Source organism: Brassica napus, chromosome C5 (assembly GCF_020379485.1).
Source record: "Brassica napus cultivar Da-Ae chromosome C5, Da-Ae, whole genome shotgun sequence".
In the NCBI taxonomy this organism is placed as follows: Eukaryota; Viridiplantae; Streptophyta; class Magnoliopsida; order Brassicales; family Brassicaceae; genus Brassica; species Brassica napus.
In genome coordinates, this window is record NC_063448.1 from 27,649,569 (window position 1) to 27,675,289 (window position 25,721).

Below are 25,721 nucleotides of genomic sequence, written 5' to 3' on the forward strand. Positions count from 1 at the left end.
GCTAGCCCTCGAATCAACCACATACTCTTCCCTGATGAGACCATGTTCTTCGGTAAGACTACTCCAAGAAGCTGTGAGGCAGTGTTAATAATCCTGCAGAAGTATGAACCAGCATCTGGCCAAGTCATTAATCCAGCAAAGTATTTGATCACGTTTTCAAATAAAACACCCGAAGAGGTGCAAAACAGAGTTAAGGCACAACTGGGCATAGCTTAAAAAGGCGGAGTCGGGAATACTTGGGATTCCAAGAGCATTTTGGAAGAAGGAAGAAGGACCTCTCCACCTCCATTGTAGACCGAATCAAACAAAAGGCAGTGAGTTGGGCAACAAAACAATTGTCCGGAGCAAGGAAGCTAGTAATGCTTAAGTCAGTACTATCACCTACTCCCTCGTATGCGATGACCTGCTTCAAACTCCCACGAAGCCTCTACAAACGTATCCAATCGACACTTACCTGGTTTTGGTAGGATTCAAACAATGGAAAAAAGAAAAGTTCCTGGATAGATTGGTAAAATCTCACAAAATCTAAACGAGACGGTGGTTTGGGTATTCGGGACGTGGAAGCTTTTAACGACGCACTCTTCGCCAAACTTGGATGGAGAATTATCAAAAAACCAGAATCTCTGATGGCTAGAGTTCTTTGTGGAAAATATTGCAATGGTTCAAAGTTCTTGGATGCGACACCAAAATGTGCAGCCTCACACGGATGGCGAAGCATCTTGAAGGGTAGGGACCTGCTGCTCCCCCATCTCAGCATCGCTGTTGGGAATGGTCTAGCTACCAGAGTCTGGACAATACCTGGCTATCTGTCGAGCACCCTACAAAACCCATGGGACCCCAAAAACAGAATGATCAACAGTTGCTAGTCGCAGAGTTAATCGATCAGCAATTAAAAGAGTGGAACAGAGAACGGGTACAACTTGTTCTTCCTCACGAAGCGTAAAAGATGTTTTGCATAAAACCAGGGAAGGGTCTCTTGCTAGAAAATATTATATAGACTCTGAACAAAGGTGGAGTTTATACTACAAAAACAGGGTATCATGCGGCGGAAACACAAGCATCAGCGGCGGTCAACCCGAGATCAACAAACGAAACTTTCAACTCACTACAAAGAAAAATGGGTTTTGATAGCAGTAGAGGATATCGTTTTTTGTCTTTCTGCTATGGTTAACATACCCGTTAGTTTTAGATAGCGTTTGTATATTTGGAAACGCTATGATAGAATAGTATAATTGGAAATGTTATGATAGCTTATGTTTAATAGCAAAATAATTAAAAACATTATATTTGGTTTTTTGAATCCCTAAACCCCAAATAAGTTTTTAAACCCTAAACATAAACTTTAAACTCTAACACACTAACAATCTTTATCATATTTTAAAACTTAAACCTTAATTTTTAAATATAAAATTATAAATTTAAATCTTTTTAGATTAAACACCAAACCCTATATACATGAAATCCAAACCCTATAATCACACATAATCTTTAAATCTAAAATCCTAAACTTTATATCTAATAGTCCTAAAATTTCAATCCAAAAAACATACACGTTAAAACCAAAATACATTTATTATATGTATACTCACAAAATTTTAACACAAACGTTATACTCTTAATCCCTAAACAAACACTATACACTTAGGAACCTTGAAATTTAAATTCTATTTGTTTTAACACAAACACAAAACGACCAAATCATTTTTTTCTTTAATTGGATAACCACAAAATTCAAATCCACAATTTTATATTTCACATGTTAAATATGTTATCTAATTTTCAAGTTCAAACAATTTCTAAAACAACCATAGATAAAAAAAAAAGGTAGTGTTTTTCGTGGGCCATTGATTAATTATGATCTAAAGGCCACAAACCATTATCTTCGTGCTGCTTTCTTATTGGTTGATTCTTGAAATTATGGATCACTATTTTTGGCCAATGGATTACATAAATCAATGCCTAAGAATCAATGTGTTTCTTTCTCATCTATCTTACTCTGTACGTTATTCTCTCTATCTCACTTCATCTAACAGATTCATCTTTCTTCATCTCTCTGCACGGGGAGTCCAATACCAGCCGAGCTCCGTCAAAAGAACCCTCAGAGATTTCGCCACCACCAGAGAGTCCAGCGGCCTCAAATCACCGGAAATCCAAAAGAATCGGTTCCCAAAAACCTAACCCCCGTATCTTGCTTTAGAGACTCGCCGTGGCACAAAGTCCGAGAAGAATCGACGCCGTCGGAGGCAAACCCTAGAACCCCATCGTTCTCGAACGGAGGCAACCGCCATCGACAAACGAGACACCAAGACTCCGGAGCTTTTGTATAGAACCACCGCACAAGGCCCACCCGACACACGAAGACTGTTAGAGAAGCGCCTCCGATCTTCACCGAATCTCGCCTGCTCCATCAGGTTGAGAGGATTCCGAGAAGCAGGGGGGGGGGAGGTAGACATCTACGCAGTGATCATTTTGTTTGTGGCTGGTGGTCGTGAGAGAAGAGGTGGTGGTCGTGAGAGAAGAGGTGGTGGTCATGGGGCTTGCAGAGACAGAGAAGCTGATGAGGAGGCGGGCCTAAGAAGATTAGGTTTTCATTAGGTTTAATTAAGATTTGGTTTAGTTAAGATTAGGTTTAATTTTTTACAAAATCTGGTTTAGTGTAAACCAATTCTTATTTTATATCGAATGTAATTTATAATGTTTAATAAAAAATCATTTATTATTTATTATTTTTTAATAATTAACTAAAAATAAATAATTTTCAAAATAAATAATTTTAATGTAAATAATAACAATAAGGAAACACTATTAAAACATCTTTAATTGCATACACAAAAGTGCTATAATATATAACAATAAGATAGCAGTGCAAAAAAAGCAATATCTAATGTGTCTGACCTATTATGACGGACGATGATAGAGCGCTTCTAAAATCGCTATCGTATCGTTAGATAGCGTTTTCTGGCCGCTAAGAAAAGCTATTTTTCTTGTAGTGACTGGAACACAAATGTCTGGAAAGCTGCATGCTCCCCCAAAATACAACTCTTTCTCTGGAAAACCCTACAAGGAGCCCTTCCTCTTGGAGAAAATTTTGAAAAAGGGGTTTGAGAGACAACACAGCATGTGTACACTGCGGCGAGAAAGAAATGGCTCATCACCTGTTTGTGTCTTGCATCTTTGCGAGAAAACTCTGGGACCTTGCTCCTATTTACTCAGACGTAAATCTCTCCTCCAATATCAGTTTTGCAGACTGCTTAACCTCGTAAAAAAAAACTCATCTGTTTGCCACCTTCGGGTATTGTTGGTGCAAATCTCTTCACATGGGTATGCTGGGCATTATGGACAACAAGGAACAAAATAATCTTTGAGAACAGAGCCATCTTTCCATAGGAAACCTTGTCTAAAGCCATCACGGAAGCAAGAGAATGACAGGGAGCACAACTGTCTGAAAAAGCTCAGGAAAAGTCTACTATAATTGCTACTATAGATATGCTCCGTCAACAACAAGATGAACCTCTCACAAAGGTATACACTGATGCAGCCTGGAACGCTTCACGTCAAAGTGCAGGGTTGGGTTGGGTCTTCTCAGACGCACAGAGACCAGCTTTCTCATGTGGCAACAGAGCGGAAGACTACGTTGGGTCTCTACTTATTGCAGAAGCTTTAGCCATTCGACTAGCACTAATGGAGGCTCAAAATATGAGCATAAATGATCTACATGTCAACTTCTCTGCTGATTCACTTGTAAGTTCTAATCCGAGTCATCCAAAAGAAAGAGCTTATCAAGGAGCTTGTAGGAATCCTCCAAGATATCTATGAACTCTCTTGTTGTTTTTCTTCTATCTGTTTTTCTTACATTTCGCGTACGGACAACTTCTCTGCTGATTCACTTGCAAAACGGGCTCTTTGTGCCTTCATTGCAAGCTAATCACCCTTTTTATTATTCATGCAATTGTCGTTCAAAAAATAAGAGATTTCACTGTACAAAATCTTATAGTTTGAAGTTTTGAGATTGGTTTTGGAGAACATAAATCCTGAGGTTTTAAAGCTGTTCTTGGAGATGTTCTAAGCAAGGAGTTACAAGAACACCAATATGTGATAACTCACCAATATCTCTGTCCAGCGAGGAACTGATCAGAAAGAAAGAAAAATTGGTCACTCATGCTCGAAAAATGCAAGATCTTCCAGGTAAATCTATTATGTGGAGGGTTGTGTAAGAAGGTAGCAGCCAAAGATACAAATATCCATTATTTTGACCTTTCAGTGTTGAGAGTCCGATGAACTGAGATATACCCAAATCCTTTTTAGGATCATTGTATCATTTTCACAAATTGATTTAGTATTCAAGATAAATAAGATGTATTTGTATTTTAATTATTCTGTTTACTTTTCTAACTATTTAGTTATTTATATTTATTTCAAACTAAGATAATAATGTTTATGATAGATTTTATTTGGATTTCAAGTCCTTGTTACATCTGAAACATGAAAGTTTTCAACAAACCAAAAAGGCATTGATTTTAAGGTACTTCATCCTAAATAAGATATTTCCATTCTAAGCTACGTCAGAAAGAAACAATAGGACAAAAGATTTTCCTACCTGTCAATTAGTTTTTATTGTTTTTTTTCTTGCTTAAACAATTATTTTTTTTCAGGATATTCATGGCGATTTTGGTGATTTTTTCTCCCTCTCTAGGCGATTTGATTTTAACCAATAGGAGTGAAGTGAACTTCCAAAAGGAGAATATCCTAGCTGCAAACAAGATTAAAACAGGAAATTTCCAAAATCTTTTTGGAAATTACCAAAGATCTTCGGAAAATATTCGATTTTCTTATAAATCTTCAAAGGAGAATAGTGTTTATCTAGGGTTTCTAACATCGCCGTCGCGTCCTCTAATACCTTTATCGACTTGGAGATCAGCTAGAACAGTTGAAGTAATATTTTTACTGGTGATGGATGCGAATCTGGTCGAGGTGATGCAAGGCATGTCACTGGAGGAGGATAAATCGATTGTTATACCACAGGACGACACCTTTTGTGCCATGGAAAGAGGAGGAAGAAGTTTGTTGGGTAGACTGCTCAACCCGGAGTGTCAGAATATGGCTCGGATGCTGAGAACGATGCCAAAAATCTGGAAGGTCTATGAGCGGGTGAAGGGGATTGCTTTAACAAGAGAGCGATTTCAGTTTGTTTTCGATCTGGAAACGGACATTCAGACTGTTCTGAAACAAGGGTTTTGGACTTTCGATGATTGGGGGATGGCTATGGAGAGATGGGTTGAATACCCTCCCAGAAACTTCCTACAAACTACGGCAATTTGGGCACGTCTGAGGAATATCCCGGTGAACTACCTGACGCTGAAAACAATTGATGCGATAGCAGATGGGATTGGGCATGTAAAGGTTATTGAATTTTATCCAGAGAAGCCTCTGCTTAATGACTATGTGAGAGTCCAAGTGATCATCGACCTTAACCAACCTATTAGAGATAAAAAATCACTCACTCTGCCAGGTGATCGAGTGGAATTTATAGATGTGGAATATGAAAGAATCAGGAAGAAGTGTTTTCACTGCCTACGACTATCACATGAAAAGCAGAGGTGTCCATTGCTACAACGCTCAAAAAACAAGGGCAATGAGATAGCAGTGGGCCAAGGATCAGTGCAGAAACAGGCTGGAGCAAGCCGACAGCACCATAACAATTTAGCGGAAACGCTTATGCCACTCCTTGCTCCTTCTGTGCCTCCGGGGTTTCAGCCTTACAGTACAGTGGTAGCTCCTGAAGTGTTTGAGCAGATGAGAATATACATGAGCTGTGTGGACCCTGAGGAGAGGAGTCTCAGAGAAGCTAAAATGAAAAAGACTCTTGATGAGCTATCAAGAGATCCTCTGGCGCAAAGATCATGTTTGAGATTGGAGACAGCGCCAGTGACCTCAATGGAGAAAAATGGAGAAAGGGGACGAGTTTTTGACTTCAGAGGAGTGGAGAATAGAGAGATCCCTGATATCTCTGAATCCTCGGCCCGAAGAGAAAACCGTCAGCATCCAGCTTTGGAGATGGGGAGTGAATATAACAATCAACAAAAGGAAGGAACAGATGCTATATATTGGCTTTCGAACAGAACAGGCTACATAGAGGAGTGTGAGGCTCAAAGCCACAACGCAGAAAACGGCTGATGAGGTTGTTGGGCGTCATGGAATGGAGGAAAAGAATGCAATGGCTCTTGAGAGAGGAGGTTTTGTCATGGGGAGCCATACAGACATGTCAGGCGAGAGAGATAATAGAAGCCGTAACTCAAGACAAACTAACTCATCTTGGGTTCGTAGGAATCAAAACAAGAGACGAGCTACTGGCGTTGTAAGAGAGAGGAGTAGTAAGGACAACGAGGAAGGTTCACTCAAACGTAAAGCGACTGAGGAGGGAGAAGTTACGTCAAAGGTGTCAAAACACTATGAGGGTTTGATGGTTCACCAGAAACCATCTAATTCTCAATGACGACGCTCAGTTGGAAATGTCGAGGATTGAGGAGCAACTCGACATTTCGACGCCTGGAGGAGATGCTTCATGAACATCTTCCGGATTTTTTGTTTCTCCTAGAGACTAAAAACTCTAGAGATCACGTAAGGAAGTTTCAAAGTTCGTTGGGTTATGACCACTTCTATTTGGTAGACCCAGTGGGACTTAGTGGAGGCTTGGCACTTTTTTGGAGGAGTACATATGAGGTGGAGGTATTATCACCGTCAAACCGGATCATTGATACCCAAGTGAAGATTGGAGCATTATGATTTTTCATGTCATTCATTTATGGAGATCCAGTGAGACATAGGAGACGTGCTGTGTGGGAGGTATTGAGAGACATCAGCCTGACCAGAGTTGGTGGGTGGTTTCTAATAGGTGACTTTAATGAATTGTTGAACAATGGAGAAAAGCTAGGAGGGCCAGCACGAGAGGAGAGCTCTTTCTTTGAGTTTCGGGCAATGCAGAGAGATTGCAGACTCAAAGAACCGCCAAGCTTAGGAGATCCATTCTAATGGGCTGGAGTTAGAGAGATTTTTACTAATGGAGTTAAGGAGAAGGTATGGGTGCAATGTCGTTTGGACAGGGCGTTCGGTAATGCCGAGTTGTTCAGGCTATTTCCAGGAGCACATATTAAGTACTTGGAAAGGACAGGATCAGATCATAGGCCGGTTCTGGCAAGCTTGGTACCAGCACAAACAAGGCGAAAAGGTAGATTCACTTTTGACAAGAGATGGTGCACTAAGCCGGAAGTAATGCAAGTGGTACGTAAGGGCTGGAACCTGTATACTGGTGGAAATGGTGGTACTGTGACATAAAGAATTCAAACGTGTCGGAAAGAACTCTCGAAGTGGAAGAAGTCTGTGAATGTGAACTCCAATGAGCAAATTAAGAAGTTGAGGCAGACTCTAGAGGCAGAGAGTCCGAAACAATACCCAGACTTGCAACTTTTAGCGGCCACACGTATGGAGCTGGAGAAAATATACAAGGAAGAAGAAGCCTTTTGGAAGCAGAAGTGCAAAAACTCATGGCTGCAAGTAGGTGATAAGAACACAACTGTGTTTCATGGATGGGTGGAGACGAGAAGAATGAAAAACAGGATTCAATCACTCATTGACAACTCGAGAATTGAACATCATGATGAAGAGCGGAAGGCAGAGATAGCGGTTCAGTATTTCCAAGATCTCTTCCACTCTGGAGGCTCGCAAAATGCTGAAGCATTGCTGGAGGGAATGCAAGTGAGAGTCTCTGACAGAATGAATGTTAGTCTAACGAAGCCGGTGACAGACGCAGAGATTAAACGTGCAGTGAAAGCTATCAAAAGTCACACTGCACCTGGCATTGATGGAATGACCGGCCATTTCTTTCAGAAATATTGGTCTGTCACGGGGGAACAGGTAACGAAGGAGGTGAAGGAATTCTTTGTTTCTGGGGTTATTCCTACAGACTGGAACCACACACAACTCTGCTTGTTGCCTAAGATACCTAACGCAAATCAAATGAAGGACCTCAGACCGATCAGTCTTTGCTCGGTGATATACAAGATAATATCCAAGGTGCTGAGTAACAGACTGAAAACGATCCTGCCAAGGATTGTGTCGCAGACACAAGGTGCTTTTGTAGCGGGGCGTCTGATATCGGATAATCTCCTCATAGCTCATGAGATGATCCATGGTCTCAAAACAAATCCAAACTGTCGAGGAGACTTCATTGCCATAAAGACAGACATGTCTAAAGCTTACAACAGAGTGGAGTGGGATTTCTTGGAGATTTTATTTCTTAAAATGGGGTTTGACAGACGTTGGATTGATTGGGTGATGAGTTGTATCAGATCAGTCTCGTATACGGTCTTGATGAACGGTGAATCTTTTGGTCATATAAAACCGGAGAGAGGAATTAGGCAAGGAGATCCGCTCTCACCGTTCTTGTTTATCCTATGTGCTGAGGCCCTGGTGCACGTGATGAATAAAGCCGAGCAGAACGGTCTTCTTACTGGCATGAGGCTTACGAGGAACTGCCCTTCGGTCCAACAATTATTATTTGCAGATGACAGCCTATTCCTGTGCAAAGCCAGCTTGAGTGAGTGCACGGAGTTCCTGAAATGTCTGAAGCTGTATGCAGATGCGTCTGGACAAGTTATAAACTTTCAGAAGTCAGCGGTTACCTTTGGAGCTGATATTGATCCGGTGATGAAAACACTGTTGGCTGAGATTCTACACATTGATAATGAAGGCACAAATGGAAAACATCTGGGATTACCGGAGTGTTTTAGCGGCTCCAAACAGAAGCTACTTGCATTCATTGGTGAGAAACTTAACAAGAGGCTACGAGGTTGGTTTGCCAAAAAGCTTTCCCATGGCGGAAAGGAGGTACTACTCAAGTCTATTGCTATGGCTCTTCCAGTTTATGGGATGTCATGCTTTCGATTGACTAAGCATCATTGTCAAAAGATAATGAGTGCAATGGCTAGTTTTTGGTGGGATGAAGATGGAGAGAAGAAGAAGATACATTGGGTTGCGTGGAAGAAAATATGTGTACCGAAGGACAAAGGAGGGTTGGGGTTCAGAGACATTGGGGATTTCAATCAGTCCTTATTAGCCAAACAAGCATGGAAACTGTATAATGAGCCTGATAGCTTGCTTGCGAAGGTGTACAAAGGACGATATTTTGCTTCATCAACGTTTCTAGAATGTGGAAAGGGATACAGACCATCTTATGCGTGGCGAAGTATTTTAGTTGGCCGAGAACTCTTGAGGAAAGGGCTTATAAAATCCATTGGAAATGGGAAAGGCACATTTGTTTGTCTGACTAATGGATAATTGATGATGCACCTCGTCGGCCAGTGAGTAAACAAATAGCCTTTGATGTGGCTCTACGAGTCTGGGACTTGATAGGAGAGGATGGGAAATGGGGGTTAGAGAGACTACATAACCTATTTCCACCTAACGAGGTGGAGAGGATTAAGAAGGTCATTATTGGAGACGTTGAAGACAGAGAGGTTTGGGCTTTCAACAAGACATGGAGCTACACGGTCAAGAGTGGTTGTTGGCTCTTAGCAAAGATAAATGAGGAGCTGAGAGGACAGGAAGTAGTTCAAGAGCAGGCAGTGCTTGACTTAAAAAAACAAATATGGAAAGTTCCCACGCTTCCCAAAATACGCACGTTCTTATGGCGTGCGGCGTCTGGAGCACTTGCAGTAGCGGAATGCCTTACAGCTCACGGAATGCCAGTAGACCTGACGTGTAAACTGTGTAACCAAGGATCAGAGACAATCAAACATGTTTTTTTTCAGTGTACGAAGGCACAAGAGCTGTGGAGAGAATTCGATATGATTCCAAGTCAAAACGTTCATAATGCTGACCTAGTTGAGCTGCTGAATGGGTGTCTTCACATCATGGAAGATTCGAATATGGAACTTGTTCGAAGAAGACCGATTCCATGGATGCTTTGGACCATCTGGAAGAACAGGAACAGTTTGTTGTATGCAGAAGTACAAGAGTCCACACTGTTGTTAGCTCACATAGCTCTGGAGAATCCACCTTATGGAATTAATTGAATAAAGTGGAGCAAGGAGGCAACCAATACTTGCGCGATCTTGGAGCACCGGAGTAGTGGGCACCACCAGCTCCGGGGTTAGTGAAATGTAATATGCATGCGAACTGGAGAAACGATAGATATCTTACAGGAGGAGCATGGATCACAAGAGATCATAGAGGTGAGGTTGGAATGCACACAAGGGATGCTCTGCTCCCATCACCTGATCGGTTATCAGCGGAGATGAACTGCTTTCTTTGGGTTCTTAGGAGCTTGCGAGACTTGAGGTTAGAAGAGGTCAGTGTTGGTATTGATTCCCAAAGGCTAGTGGAGGCAATTCAGAACCCTATACGATGGGCAAGATATCGATGCTTACTTCGGTAAATTGCTACATTATGCTCGGAATTTGAAGTCATAGCTTTTGAAGTAGAATCAAGAGGCTCCAATAAGGTGGCAATAGAGATAGCAAAGAGTGTTCTGAGGGACGGGCGGTTACAGTCTTATCTTGCATTGGGTGGCCCGTCATGGTTACATGATCTCATTCAGACGGAGGTTACGTTCGTTAACTCTTAAACCCTTCCCTTAGGGTGAGTTAATGTTGTCTTCTATTGTCTGTGATGTCTTTTCTAGGCGTTGGCCTTTGTTTCTTTATGTTTCAGTTTTGTGTTTCATCTTATAAACTAGAGTGTTGCCTCTTGCATTTGAATCTCCTAATTATCGGGAAGATCTGAAACCGAAGTTTCTAGTCTTACATAGATTGAGACGCAGAGCCGTGCTTACCGTGGATTTAAAAGGGTTTCTCCTTTAGGCCCCCAAGAAATATGCAATTTTTAGGACCCCAATTTCATAAAATTATTATATAGAACTAACAGTATAGTTTATGTAGATTTTTACCTGATTCGAATTTGACTTTTGTTTTCGACGAATGCTTTTATTCTAATCAATTTCAATATGAGTTAACTAAAATGCTAAGAATTTTTTTAATAACTGTCATAGCCTAACTTACAATTTTGATTTTCGTTTTGCTTTTGTTACTTAGTGTAATCCATTTTTTTCCTTACCATAAGTTAGTTGTTTGTATTTTTGTTTGTACATTACGACAGTTTGATGAAAGAGTTCCTAGAGAAAAAATAATATGTTTTTTTTGTCTGGTTAATTATGCTATTAAAAATTATGAAAAACATTACATAGACGATATTACAGTCGACAATTCTACCTGCCTTATGAGGATTCACGCCTGACTACATCACCCTGAGTAGCCCTATGAGATCCATTCCTGATGGTATTCTTTGCACCATGCTGAAGATCTCTTGTAAGCATTTTCTCTAATTTTTCTGCATAATTCGCCTTCTCCGGGAATTGAAACCCATACCTCTTCTTGTAGAAATTGCGTTTTCTGGGAATTTATTAAAAAAACACAATTATTTAAAAAGAGAATGTAGCTGAGATTGGGAGAAAATCAATTAACGAGAAGAAGATGATATGAAGAAGACGAGCGTCGCTGAGATTGGGAGAAAAAAACTTTTGTCACCGTCATCAACTCATCATCTGATAGATGGTTCCTTTGATGAGCTAACAACGGAGATTTCAACAAGAAGAAGATGATATGCAACGTGTAACCTTCTCGACCCTTCTGGCAGAAATCCAATCTGCAGCAAAGCAAATGTATGCTTCTCGACCCTCCTTGCAGAAATCTAATTGAAGCAAAGCAATTTACTCAAACGAGCTGTGGTGACGTAACGGAAGCCGCATAGAGAAAGTGAAGATCAACGCCAGGAGTTGCAGCATCTGAAGCAGAATATTGTTACTCAGTACCAGGAACAGCTTAGAACTCTTAAGGTGAATAATTATGCTCTTCCGCTTCTTCTAAAACAAGCACAACAGAACAATAGTTCCATCCTGACGTGTTCTAATGTTTTTGTCATTCAGAGAAAATGCACAGATTTATATCTAATTTCAGTTTCAAGTGTTGTTGTATGTTTCTTCGTCTCGGTTGAGTTGTGACCATTTGTTATACACGAATTCTGGAATGGTTGATGAATGGCTATAGTTGGCGAACCACTGGTCTCTGAAGTAGTTGTATTTTTAGACAAAGCTTTGAGACATATATGTATTAAAGTTACAAGTTTATTCCATACAACTGAACAGAACAAAACATAAGTACATATATACATCTTAATCTACTAGTATCCACACAAGTGACTTAAACATTCTTAATTACGTTTATATATCTCATCAAGTATATAAAAGAGGTAGTATTAGCAGCTCAGTTACAGTAGAGAAAGGTTGTTTCAAACTTTTGTGGTTAATAAGTGGATAAAACCTGTTTTGCTTTTCTAGTAAGTTACTTGAGCAACTCTGTATATTTCTATATGATCTTATACTCACCAACATATTAGTTTATACTTATGGATGATTAAGAAGATAAAAGCAACTGGTTTTAATGTTTTGCTGATCCATAAGAGTTTTTGAGAGATGCTGTGACTGATCTTTCTCTTCACTATTTGGCTAAAGCTAAGATTATGGTGATTAAGGCTGTTGAGAGGGATGAGATGACTTTGTCACCAAGATATTGAACTGTTTGCCATTCTCTAATGTAGAACCTTGGCAATGCTGATCTTGTTGAAGAAGCCTCACTTGGAGATGTAAAGATTTTGAAGATCATTGGAATCAAAGATATGGGGACAACAACTTCTGTTTTTGTCCGTGGTTCCAATCAGCTTGTTCTTTATGAAGCCGAGAGGAGTCTACACGATGATTTATGTGTTGTCACGTGTATGGTGAGCAAGAGGTTTTTGACTTCAGGAGGTGGTGCACCAGATATTGAGCTCTCAAGGCAGCTAGGTGCTTGGGCTAAGATTCTCCATGGAATGGAAGGTTTTTGTGTGAAGTTTTTCGCTGAAGCTCTCTGGTTATTTACTTATTTCCTTACACGCTAGCTGGGAATGCAGGTTTGAATCCTATTAATATAAACCTAATAGATATATTACGTTTTTGTAGTTTAATGGTAATATTATTATTAGAATATATATTTTAAAAAGATCTTACCAAATCCTACCAAATTCCTTTTTCAAATCCCCATCAAAATCCTTGAATTAAAAAAAAAACACTCTAATTCCACCAAATCTTAAAAACCTTCTCAAACCCCTTATTCAATAAGCCTAGCTTTCTCTAAAGGTACCAGTTTTCTATGATTGTAACCTTTAGTTTTAAGTTACTAATTAAAAATGGTTGCAAATGTATGTACTAGACTGTTGAGTCACCTTGAGCCCCCAAAAGTCCTTGCACAGAGCACTGTTGAGACGTGATCTTTCCACATTTATTTTCGTTGCCAAGATGGTACACAATCAACCTCCAGCTTATCGTTTTTAAAAGCTTATAACTTTAGAGGTCTAATCTTTTCTGGAAAAGCTAGCTAGTATCTGAAGCACATAATTGGTTTAGACTTGCCACTGATTACCCCTGAAGCAGTAAATACAGCTGATTCGTAGGGTTTAGTTGTACTCAACGGCTTTATCTCTGAAAGATCCACTAGCTTCAACGAGTAGCTCGATGCTGCATCCACTCTCCACGTCTTAGTGATTCCTGAAACCAAATGATTGGATTTTTCCTCTGAGAGTATTTAATAATACTCTTTATAAAACGAAAAGAGCAGGCAGTTTTCAAAGCATACCCATGTCTAAATTAGAAGAAGAGATGTTAGATGCGTACACATTGGTGGAGATATGTGGACTCTTTTATAACATTTCAGGGATTTTTGTTTCTGCTAGAGATGAGACCAGAGACAAACAATATCACATGTGAATCATATGATTGGTTGATTCATCCTACTATTGGTCTTTTGTTTTTCAAGGTAAGACAACTAACCTTTTAAATAATTCTACAGACAACGGAGAAGAACTAATAAACAAAGACTGTGGACCGATAAAAAGAAAGAGTCGGGGTGTAATAAAATAATAAAAAGGATAATTAAGCATTTTTATGGACCAAATTTTTTATTTCATTTATAAATAAATATTTTAAGTTATCATCTCATGCATTAGTTATAAAACTACACTGTTTTTATTTCAGGATTATCAAACATGTAGAGTCACTGCTTTTGTCAGGACAATTAATTATATAAATAGTAGGGTAGGTCCGTCATGCGGGCGGATAAATAAATGAACAAATAATATAAATTAGAGCAAATCTCCAAAATAGCACATTTCTAAGTTTATATCACAAAAATAGCACTCAAAAACTAAAATGACCAAAATAGCATTTTATCTTTGGAAAATTTTAATTTTTTTTATTTTTCAAAATTTGAAATCTTGTCCCCAAAACCTCATTTCTCAACTCTAAACCCTAAACTCTAAACCCTAAACTCTAAACCCTAAACTCTAAACCCTAAACCCTAAACCCTAAACCCTAAACTCTAAACCCTAAACCCTAAACTCTAAACTCTAAACCCTAAACCCTAAATCCTAAACCCCACCATTTAACTCTAAACCCTAAGTTTGTGACTTTTGATAAAACATTAAGTGCTATTTTTGTGACTTTTGACCTTGAGTGCTAGTTTGGGAACAAAAACTTGATTTAGTGCTATTTTTGTCCTTTTCTCAATAAATTACTTCAAATGTTTAACTTATTCTTAACTAAAATTAGAATTAATTTTCATGTATTTTTAAAATGATTTATCGATTTATTTGACAATTTATTTTAAAATTGTAAACTTAGTAATTATAAAAAGCTTTATAAAATATTATTATTTGCTTGATTTTAATGTTTGTTTTAGTTTATCTGTAGTAATAATTAAAATTAGTTTTTTAAAATTACTCGATGAGTTTACCAAAGTTATAAGTAATAAGTAGTGCGAGGTTTGATCCATTCTAACTGCATCTATATTTAAGTTAGATAGACTACATAAAAATTTGACAGTGATCATTACTATTTGAAATTATACAATTTTAGTCTTAAATACATTACTATTGTGTTTGAAAATAAAAAAAAATCATGTAATCGAAGTAACTCATGATTACAATTTTACAAATAAATTGTACTTGGCAATTAGCATAGTATAATTGATGTGCATACTCAACGTAACAATATATCAGATAATGTAATTACCTTTTAGTTAGATGATATCTTCCATAGCATGACTTGCAGAGACGACAGTGTTTCCTCAGTTGATCTCAGTTCAACTCTTTCAACATCGGATTCAATCGTGTGAAAAAGATTTTTGTGCTATTATGATTGTAAGCAATGAAATTGTGAATTCATGGATGCAATCTAAACCCTAAACCCTAAACCCTAAACCCTAAACTCTAAACCCTAAACCCTAAACTCTAAACCGTAAACCCTAAACCCTAAATCCTAAACCCCACCCTTTAACTCTAAACCCTAAGTTTGTGACTTTTGATAAAACATTAAGTGCTATTTTTGTGACTTTTGACCTTGAGTGCTAGTTTGGAAACAAAAACTTGATTTAGTGCTATTTTTGTCATTTTCTCAATAAATTACTTCAAATGTTTAACTTATTCTTAACTAAAATTAAAATTAATATTCATGTATTTTTAAAATGATTTATCGATTTATTTGACAATTTATTTTAAAATTGTAAACTTAGTAATTATAAAAAGCTTTATAAAATATTATTATTTGCTTGATTTTAATGTTTGTTTTAGTTTATCTGTAGTAATAGTTAAAATTAGTTTTTAAAAATTACTCGATGAGTTTACCAAAGTTATAAGTAATAAGTAGTGCGAAGTTTGATCCATTCTAACTGCATCTATATTTAAGTTAGATAGACTACATAAAAATTTGACAGTGATCATTACTATTTGAAATTATACAATTTTAGTCTTAAATACATTACTATTGTGTTTGAAAATAAAAAAAAATCATGTAATCGAAGTAACTCATGATTACAATTTTATAAATAAATTGTACTTGGCAATTAGCATAGTATAATTGATGTGCATACTCAACGTAACAATATATCAGATAATGTAATTACCTTTTAGTTAGATGATATCTTCCATAGCATGACTTGCAGAGACGACAGTGTTTCCTCAGTTGATCTCAGTTCAACTCTTTCAACATCGGATTCAATCGTGTGAAAAAGATTTTTGTGCTATTATGATTGTAAGCAATGACATTGTGAATTCATGGATGCAATCTAAGCCATTTATAATTGCAGATTCACTGTCTCGAAGAAAGGAGGATGCAATGAATTTGAAAACGTGAAAGGAATGGGGACATGGAATGAATGACGGTGTTGCATCTGGATGTGTCTTAAATCTCTGTGCTCTAGTAAAAGCTATGCATTCTTTGGGTTGGGTTTTGAGGTACGGTATATCTTATAGGATTAGAAAATTTTACTTTTCTTTAGATAATTATGTATTTCTAAAGGGATAAGGAAATCAGGTTTTGAGGTTGCTATAGATACGGGTCTAAGGATTGTAAAGTTATTCATTCACATAATAATACGAAACCCTAAACGGATATTTTTCTTAATTTGTTTTTGCTCTCTTTTGCTTTCTTCGAGTTGATTCGTGTTTGCTCACAACATATGGTGAATCAATGCTACTTGTAATGGCTCCAGTGTGAAGAATATCTAACGCAACGACATAATATGAATGTGACGTATAGATTACTCACGAAGACATCTCTACGCCCTCTCCGAGCCTTCATTGAAGGAAGACATAATCAGAATTTGCAGGAGAGGATAAACCGTAGAATGTATTGCAGCTTCTCGTAACGAAGGTGAAAGCGATTATGTGGGCCAAACTTTTGTTGGTTTTCAACATAAATCATGATATCAAGAGAATTCACACTTTATTCATTTGTGAGAGCCCGTTAAACCAAACGAAAGAAATTAAAGTTCTACCAGAATATGATATGTGACAGTTTTTCCTTTTACTATTATGTCAGTATGAGAATTGAGTAAATATGTCTTTTATATAGTAAGATATATAACAACAAAATATATAATTTAAACAAATTAAACAAAAAGAGTAATCGAGGTTATATCATACTGATTTTTGCTACATCTTTCCTTGAAAAGAAGGACAGTTGCTGTCTATTTCTTTTTTGTTCAAAGCAAAGCAAGCCGGTTAAGAGGCTTTAAATCTTAAAATAATCGTTGAAACCCATTAACAAAACAAAACAAACGAAAGGAATAAACACTTAAGGACACGTGTCAGCATTTTCTCTCTCTACTTAATGATGTGACATCACCACGAGAGAGGAAACACTTCTTTATATAATAAGATAAGATAGGTGTATATATATAGATTCAAGTTGACGATGAAACTAATATATCTTTCAAAATTTAAAAATAAATTGCCAGGTACAAAAATGTGGTAAAAGGAAAGAAAAAGAAAAATGATGAAAATATCACATTTGGTATGTGTACCGTAGGTAAAAATAAGCATTAGTATTTTTGATAAGTAATATCGCACTTGAATTACCTTTTAATAAGCAACTAGGATGAGATCCGCGCCTTGCGCGGGGTTAAATATTTTTTTGAAATAAATTTGAATTTTGAATAGTGTAAAATTGCCTTGTTTAAAAATAATTTATTCCCTACCATGTAGTTATGTACGAAAATAGAAAAAAGTGTTGGAACTATATCATTATATAGCCGTTGGAAAGTCTATTGTACTTTTTTTAAAAAAAAAAGTCTATTGTAATGGCTATTTTTGTTGATACAGTAATTTGTTTTAATTCTGAAAAATACGTAATTTTAAGGAAATATGAGGTTAGTTTTTATAGATTTTTTTTGCTTAATAAACATATAGAAACTTATAATATATACAGAAAAATATTTAAACTATAGTATAAATTTACCAAACCATATAGCGCATGTGAAATTAATATAGTCAGCTTCCGTAATGAACACAAGGTTTTTAACAAACCTGATTCATCATGTGCTTCGTAAAATTAAAATGTTCAGGTTTATAATGGACCACATGGACTTTTTTATAAATTTGTGAAACCTGTAAACGTTTTAGAAAATGGGCTTTAAAAAAATTACGCTAACCAATTAGATAAGACATGGTCTCATGAGTTAGCCGAAAAAATTGGGTTATTTCGAGCTTCACATCACTGAAAAAAAAAACGCAGGCAAATTTAATCAAAAGGGGAATAGGGTTTCGCAATTCACCAATTTCATTCAGTGGAAGATTATTCAGGTAATTTTATGGTCGTTTTATATGTTTTGTTTATGAGATTCGTGGTCAAACGATATTTATGTTGATTCTAACATCTAATAACTCCTTCTCAGTATTTGGATTTCTTCTAAATTGAAGAGGGAGTGAGCAATAGACGTGGATAAGGCAAAAATGATGCCACTCTTGTACTATAACATCTAATAATGCTTCGAAGCGGAGTGAAGCTTGTTCTGGGTTCGCGGTCAAAATCAGAATTTACCTTCCAGGTATTTGCAAAACGTTTTCATTTTTTTATTAAATCCCATATAATCTAAACCAATAAATAGATTGTACACTTCTGTGATTGTAGACTTTCATAATTAGGTTAACGATTTTGTTTTTAACAAAAATTAATAATAAAGATACGATTCAATGGTAATAGACGTTGTGAGGCGAAAAGAAGAAAGAAAATCTGCATATTATTATTATTATAAAAGCCAAACATAAGAAATAGAAAGGAAAAGTTGCATATAATTATTAAAAGCCAATTATAATAAATAGAAGGAAACACTGCATATTATAGTAAAAACCCAAACATTACTGAACTTCATATTTTGATATATGTCATCAAAATGCTATTGCTGGAATCCTGGAAATCACCAAAAATATTGTGTCAGTGTATAAAGGTGAATAAGTTAAGTTGGTAAAGATTACTAATAGTTAGGCTATATCGTTTGCTTACTTCTTCTTGAAAGCTTCAATTTCCGGAATGCTTGGGTTAAACATAATCTTTGAACATCCTTCCAGGTTTGTCATGAACCTAAAGCCACCTACGAAAACAATATTTAAGAATTTTGTTACATTAAATCATATTTATATATATATATATATATATATATATATATATATAATCGTAATGACAATTTGATGGTATATAGTTATAATACCTTCACCCCACTGAATTTGCCAGAATGTTAAAACACACAAAATGACATTAGCCCTTATAGATGACCAATAAGCATGTAGTTCTCTAGCAGTACTTCCATAAGCAATACATTTTATTTGAATGAATCTGTCATTAGTTGTAGAAAACAGAATTAACCATTATGAAATGTATAAAACTTCAAATCAGACTACAAAAGTTGCAAAGTAATTTGGAGTACATACTCTGGGTTTATCAGGGAGAAGACCAATTTGTTATCCAGAGAATTATCCCCAACTCCATCGCCTTGTAATACATATGTTTCAAGCGACCCAACACCAACCAGTGCTCCGTATAAGTCTAAAACATTTATGCCAACATGAAAAACACCAAATTAATTTCAACTAAGACAATATAAAAGAGAATGAGAAAACTTAATAAGACATACCAATACAGTACATTGGATGAGCAAGACCACGGATAATTGAACCAAATGGTTTGAACGCATAGTAGTTGCAGTACGTAGTTGGCTCACTCTTAAAAATGATCGATTTTTCAGAGAGAATAACATTGTATCGGTTCTTGGTCATTCTTACTCTGCCGAAACTGTGTTCTAATTTGAAATTAGTAATCCCAAACCATTCCCCTTCATTCATAATGGTTTCAAATGACTTAGGGAAAGCATCACGAATGGTACCCTGGATTGTTACTCCCTGAAAAAAAGAATATGTATTAGTACACGAATAGTCTAGAGATAACAATACTATAATATGTTTAGTGTAACAACTTACTTTCTCATCACAGAAAAGAATTGTATTTTTGTGAATTCTTGATGGTGAATTCACCCTCCACTTACTGATCACCTTAACACGGACTGTAGGGTTCTTGATCGATAGATCCAAGTTGGCCAAAAGAGTGAATTGCGACATTGCAATTGAAGAAGAAAGTATAATACGTTTTTTTACTGTAAGGTTTAGTTATGATTACATTGTATATATATACGCAGTGTGTTAAATTGGCTTTCCTTTAGTGTGGAAAAAAAGAAGATATTGTGTTTAATGTTGGCTTAATGAAGGAAAATAAATAACTAATTTACGGAGTGTGACGCAAACTATTATAAGATTTGGAAAGGAAATATACTTATATGTAATGTTATTATGAACTTTTATTCGAGCAGTAGATTGCAAGGTGTTAAATTGGCTTTCAATAACTGTGCATTGATAATCGATAGTTTAATTTAGAAAATACAAAAGAGGGAAGCAAATATTTTATAAAGTGTGAGACAACCTACTATAAGATTTGTAAAGACAATTGTTTAAATCAATCGTAATGTTATTAGGAACCTTTAATATACGACACTACTAAGACATTAACTTCTAACATTTCAGAAAATATAGAGGAAGAAATAAAGAAAGATTTAAAAATATGTTGCCAAAAGGTGTACGCGAAAATATCAGCTTCCAAAAAGGGATCGCCCTTGGAGAAGAGCGCAGTAAGATAAGATTTGAACTTAGTAATGCAACATTCGATTTATATAAATATATATTTTACTTACTTTATAGACATTTTATTGCATTTACAGTTCATTTTTTGTATAATTGATAATATTTTTTTTTACAGGGAATAAATTTAAAAGATAGTTGGAAAACCTTTACATAAAAGGAAACGAAGCTATGTCACGGTTAATAAGATAAGTTTCTAAACTTTCGTCTATGTACTTCAAAATTTGCTATAGTTGGACTCATGATTATCAAATTACATAGCCCAGTGTACGTAAATAATAACTCGCGGTACAGTCGATGACTATAAGCCTCTTCATGCTTACAAATGTAATAAAATGAGGCAAGTAGAGTCGTATTGTTCATAACTGAATAGGTTTGCTATACGTAAATTGACTAAGATGGTCAGAATACTTTTGAAATTATGCTTTTTGAATTTGGAAAATTAACCATCTGTTTGATATTTAGCTGGAGAAAATTAATTAAAGCAATGTGTGTTTTATATTATATATCAGGTTGGAGAAAACTACAAGAATTTGAATCACCAAACAATCAGCTAGAAGATAACGAACTTCGAATTCCAAAGCTAAAACAAAAAGGTTAGTACCTTCATCGGCTCTTGTTTAATGTTAACCTCTAGATAATATGGAATGTTCAAAATGCATGAAATATAGACTTATTTTTCATAACTGAATATGTTTGCTTGAAAAGATAAAGACTGATTAGAAAATTCGATAGATACAGAGTACGGAATTCGTTATTTGGTTCTCCGATCGTTAGGTCATCGGATAGCATTAGAACTTCATTTCTTGCAATGTTATATAGTGTTATATTTCATAGTAATCTTATAAACGTTGCTCTTAAACTAAAAATATATCTGAAACCTTGGGTCTATAAAAACACAAACTTATGAAGGTTATACCCTTCTTAGCTGATAAGGTTATGTAGCCCTTGCTTCCGCTTCTTTTATCTGCAACCCATGTCACGAAGATAAACATTTATTTTACGGCAATGAAAAACTGAATATACATCCATGCAAGCAACTAAGTTATACATACCTCAACAACACAATGCTGAATTGTTTGACTACGGCCGAAACTACACATCATCGTGATAGTCAAAAAGATTCTGGAAAACTTCTTTGAATACAACATTCATGGTTGAATCTTGTGGCTTGGCATCGGTGTCGGTTATAAGAATCTTCAACCCTTTCCTAGACTTGACCCTAGAAACAGCAACATACAATTGTCCATGTGAAAACACTGGTCTAGGTAGATACAAACCAACATTTGCAAGTGTTTGACCCTGGCTCTTGTTTATTGTCATCGCAAATGCAACTTTCAAGGGAAATTGCCTCCGCCTCATTTTGAATGGCAGCTTCGTATCTGTAGGTGTTATTAGAATACGGTGTAAAAAGACTTTCTCCCCAACACGTTTCCCTGTAATGACTCTTGCTCCAATAATATGATTAGCCAATTGAGTTATCTGCAACCGCGTCCCGTTGCATAACCCAACATCAGGATCAATATTCCTCAATAACATCACCGGTGTACCAATTCTCAACCTTAGAGAATGATTAGGCAACCCGGACGTCTTAATACTATTCAAAAATTCGGGAGAGAAAACAGAGTCATCTTTGGAGTTCAAATCAGATGGATCAACGCTGTCTGAGCTTAAATAAATCCTTTCGTCACCTGAAAATACAAATACATATAATATGAACATAGAAAAAATGAAAGGGAGTAATTAGATGCAAAATTAATATTGGGTAACACAAACAATAGATACCTGTTAGATGATCAAGCATGTAGTTGTTTATAACATCAACATCTTGGTTGGTGGGACATAATATGGCTCTTTCTTGAAAAAATATTGGATCATTAGAGTCCTTGAATGTGTCCCCATAAACTTCCGAAACTATTGACTCAATTGGTTCACTGCACTGAGTAATCAAAAGATCTTTCGGAATATCTATCAAAGTTTCCCCATTGTTTGGCTCATTGATCTTTCCATCTCCCAAGTCCAAAATCCATTTTGAAAAAGCCTTAATCTCCTCGGCTTCATGAACATCTGTCTCTGAAAACAGTCTCATATTTTTTGTCAGCTGCAAAACTTTGCAATACTTCCACAAATATGAAGAATTCAGAGCAGCCATTACAATATCAGCTCGATTTCCCCTAGGAATGACTGGTAGTATCTGCCTGAAATCACCACCGAAAACAACGGTTTTACCTCCAAATGGTTTGTCATCTGTGGTGTTCATAATATCACACATAGTTCGATCAAGAGCCTCAAAGCAATGCTTACTCATCATTGGTGCTTCGTCCCAAATAATAAGAGAAGCTCTAGATATTAATTCAGACCGATGGCTTCCAGGCTCTATATTGCATGTAGAAAACTCATCAGGATTTAGAGGAATTCCAAACCGTGAATGAGCTGTTCTCCCTCCTGGTAACAATAAGGAGGCGATACCGCTAGATGCAACATTAAGGACAACATCACCTCTAGATCGAATGGCAGCTGAAAGAATATTCCACAAAAATGTTTTCCCTGTACCTCCAAAACCATACAGGAAAAAGACACCACCTTTCTTCCCCAAGACAGCTCCTATAATCTCATCATACACTGACTTTTGCTCATCTGTCAGCATACGAAGCCATTCATCGTGCTTAATCTGCAGTTCGTCTCTGTCGTAATTAAGTTCCTGATGTAATAACTGATTGTCGTCATAAACCTGAGAAGTATGAATGGGTTTTGGCATTGACTCCCAGTTAGCCAAAGAACTATTCTTACTTTGCAAGATATTTTCAATCATGACCAAAGTACAATTCAAAATTTCTTCTTCGGTCATTATGAGACCTAAAAAAAAATTCCTTTTTATTAGGATTTCAAGTAATCCATAAAATTAAATATAAGTTCGATTAAATGCAATTTCTTACCTGGGTTATGACGCTTCTTACGCTCAATGTAGAGAATATCTTCAGATAGGATGTCAGTGGTTGCTTCCCAGACCAACTTAGGCGTAGATAAACAACCGGATAACAACATGTTCCCAAACAGTTTGCGGACATAATCACTGGACGCCCAAAAAGAACATTCTTTCAGTCCTTCAATATATTCTTTATCATCGTCCAACAAACCCAGCTTGTAACATGCATCCTCGTAGCTTGGGTGAACTATCCCTTCTACTGTTTTTATATCATCATAACACCGTGGACCTCTAACCTTGTTCAACAAAACCCTCAGAAAATATTTCTGACCAGAACTTGGGGAAACTGGAGCTAATCTCCCAATTGCAAAACCTTTCTTCCTTGGATTCCATTCTTTTTGTTTTCCATCATATACGAATCTTGTCGGAAGTTCTGCATAGGTCAAATCTCTTGCTTCAGGGTATCGCTCACAACAATAAAACCAAGCTAAAAACATTGTCTTTGAATTCTGCACACGAGCCAAAACACTTTCCACAGAATCTCCTTCCTTGTAAATAACAGGTTGCTCTCCTTCTAGATGGAATGTAAGATTTTCTACAGGTGTAGATCGGTAATGGGTGGGAAAGGCAAGGATCCTCCAAGACGACTCACAAGCAGAGATGTACCTAAAATATTTATAATTCATAGTTGAATCGATGCCACATTCATATATGAGGAAAAACAAACAAAAAGTAATAATACATAATAGTTTTGCTAACCTCGCTTCAAAATAATTTTTTATTTCATCAACTACGGCTTCAGCACCTTCATCCATAGTAGTTTCACCTTCTCCTCTTGGGTTATTTATTTCACGTGTCTCAGCTCCAGTAGCCTCGGTCGTGCTCGACTTTTGAGTAACTGTTGCTGTAATACGGTCATTACCTTTGTTGATATACTTAAATAAGTACTTAATTGACCGGGTCTGATTGCACCATTCCACATTAATATGAGCATTATACCGAAGTAGTAAACTCTTGTTGTAAGGCACAACAAACCGATTGTCTAACTGAATTCCTTTCTTCTCAACAAAAGCCCCATCTTCTCTTCTCCTGTAAACAGGGTAACCTTGACCATCCACAGTAGTTTTCTCAACATGTTTTCTGGGGAAAAATTTGCTACACTTCCCATCTTGCATGCACGGAGATTTTTTGTTGACAACACCACATGGTCCATGAATCATCATGTCCTTTACAACCTCATACAGTTTGGGTTCTTGGGTTTTTTCAGGAATTTCGGCTGAAATAATGCGGTCGATATCCTCGGCATTAGGAAATTTGTCTTTTGAATCCATGAACAAAAGAATATGAGCATGTGGGAGCCCACGCTTCTGGAACTCGATAGTATAAAGTGCTGCAAGAAAGAGAAAAATTAGAAATCCAATAGCAAAAGTTAAAATTACATCTCATATGAAATAATCAAACTTATTAACATACCTGACACTGTCTTGCCAAGCAAATGTTTTTTGGTTAGATCCTCCATCAAGCAATCCAGCTTTACTTTGAACAATCTACAACACAGTTCAGGTCTGTCCTCGGACCTGAGATTGTATTTCCGAAAATACCTAGACAGCTCAGGCCATTTAGGATTACATGTGAAAGTTATGAAGAGATCTGGAAACCCAAAGTATTTGCAGATAGTCAGAGCATCCAAATACATCTGATGCATATATCTTGGACCGCCTGTGAAGGATGAGGGAATGATAATTCGGTTACCCTCAATAGGCAAAGTTGTATTACCGTCGTTCGCAGCAGCAACAAACTTACTGAACTTCAGTGTCCGTAGATTAGCCTGATTTTTCCTAATGTACCGTAGACGGTGTGTCTCGATCATTGTATAAGCATCTACCAAAAACTGCTGCAACAAATGTCTGGATAGAAGAAGGACTTGCGAACCAGAATTCCGGATTTGAATCCTGTATGCGAAAAATTCCCTCATACTGATATTATGCTTTTTCCTTTTGCCGTTACCGGTGAAACCATTTTGAATCCCTAATCGAAATCCATCTTCTCCATATGGGAATATCAATGGATACTGAAGAGGCAGATAGCAAGGATGCAGCTCGTTGATTCTTTTCAGTTTTCCCGAATATTTTTCCAGAATAATATCACATTTATCCATGTCTAACTGAAAATCACCAACCACCAAAGCCGC

At 36.8% G+C, this 25,721-nt stretch overlaps 6 protein-coding genes across 6 annotated transcripts; 2 read left to right on the forward strand and 4 right to left on the reverse strand.

Annotated features, from left to right (window-relative positions):
- Positions 1–3,486: 3,486 nt before the first annotated feature.
- LOC106404103 lies at positions 3,487–3,816 on the forward strand. Its single transcript, XM_013844855.1, has one exon. The coding sequence runs from the start codon at positions 3,487–3,489 to the stop codon at positions 3,814–3,816; it is 330 nt and encodes a 109-aa protein (XP_013700309.1).
- A 1,134-nt stretch (positions 3,817–4,950) lies between these two features.
- Positions 4,951–6,174, forward strand: LOC106404102. The gene has a single exon (XM_013844854.1). The coding sequence runs from the start codon at positions 4,951–4,953 to the stop codon at positions 6,172–6,174; it is 1,224 nt and encodes a 407-aa protein (XP_013700308.1).
- A 12,744-nt stretch (positions 6,175–18,918) lies between these two features.
- LOC106404101 lies at positions 18,919–20,031 on the reverse strand. The gene is made up of 5 exons (XM_013844853.1): positions 19,894–20,031; positions 19,551–19,815; positions 19,348–19,462; positions 19,128–19,252; positions 18,919–19,010 (listed from the first exon to the last, which is right to left on the reverse strand). The coding sequence occupies exons 1-5, from the start codon at positions 20,029–20,031 to the stop codon at positions 18,919–18,921; spliced, it is 735 nt and encodes a 244-aa protein (XP_013700307.1).
- A 1,668-nt stretch (positions 20,032–21,699) lies between these two features.
- Positions 21,700–22,143, reverse strand: LOC125587185 (ATP-dependent DNA helicase PIF1-like). The gene has a single exon (XM_048757366.1). The coding sequence runs from the start codon at positions 22,141–22,143 to the stop codon at positions 21,700–21,702; it is 444 nt and encodes a 147-aa protein (XP_048613323.1).
- LOC125587887 (ATP-dependent DNA helicase PIF2-like) lies at positions 22,109–23,461 on the reverse strand. Its single transcript, XM_048759179.1, has one exon. The coding sequence runs from the start codon at positions 23,450–23,452 to the stop codon at positions 22,292–22,294; it is 1,161 nt and encodes a 386-aa protein (XP_048615136.1). The 5' UTR covers positions 23,453–23,461; the 3' UTR covers positions 22,109–22,291.
- LOC106392793 lies at positions 23,461–25,688 on the reverse strand. Its single transcript, XM_048757368.1, has 2 exons — positions 25,004–25,688; positions 23,461–24,920 (listed from the first exon to the last, which is right to left on the reverse strand). Exons 1-2 carry the CDS (start codon positions 25,686–25,688, stop codon positions 23,482–23,484), a joined length of 2,124 nt encoding a protein of 707 aa, XP_048613325.1. The 3' UTR covers positions 23,461–23,481.
- Between the last annotated feature and the right edge of the window lie 33 nt (positions 25,689–25,721).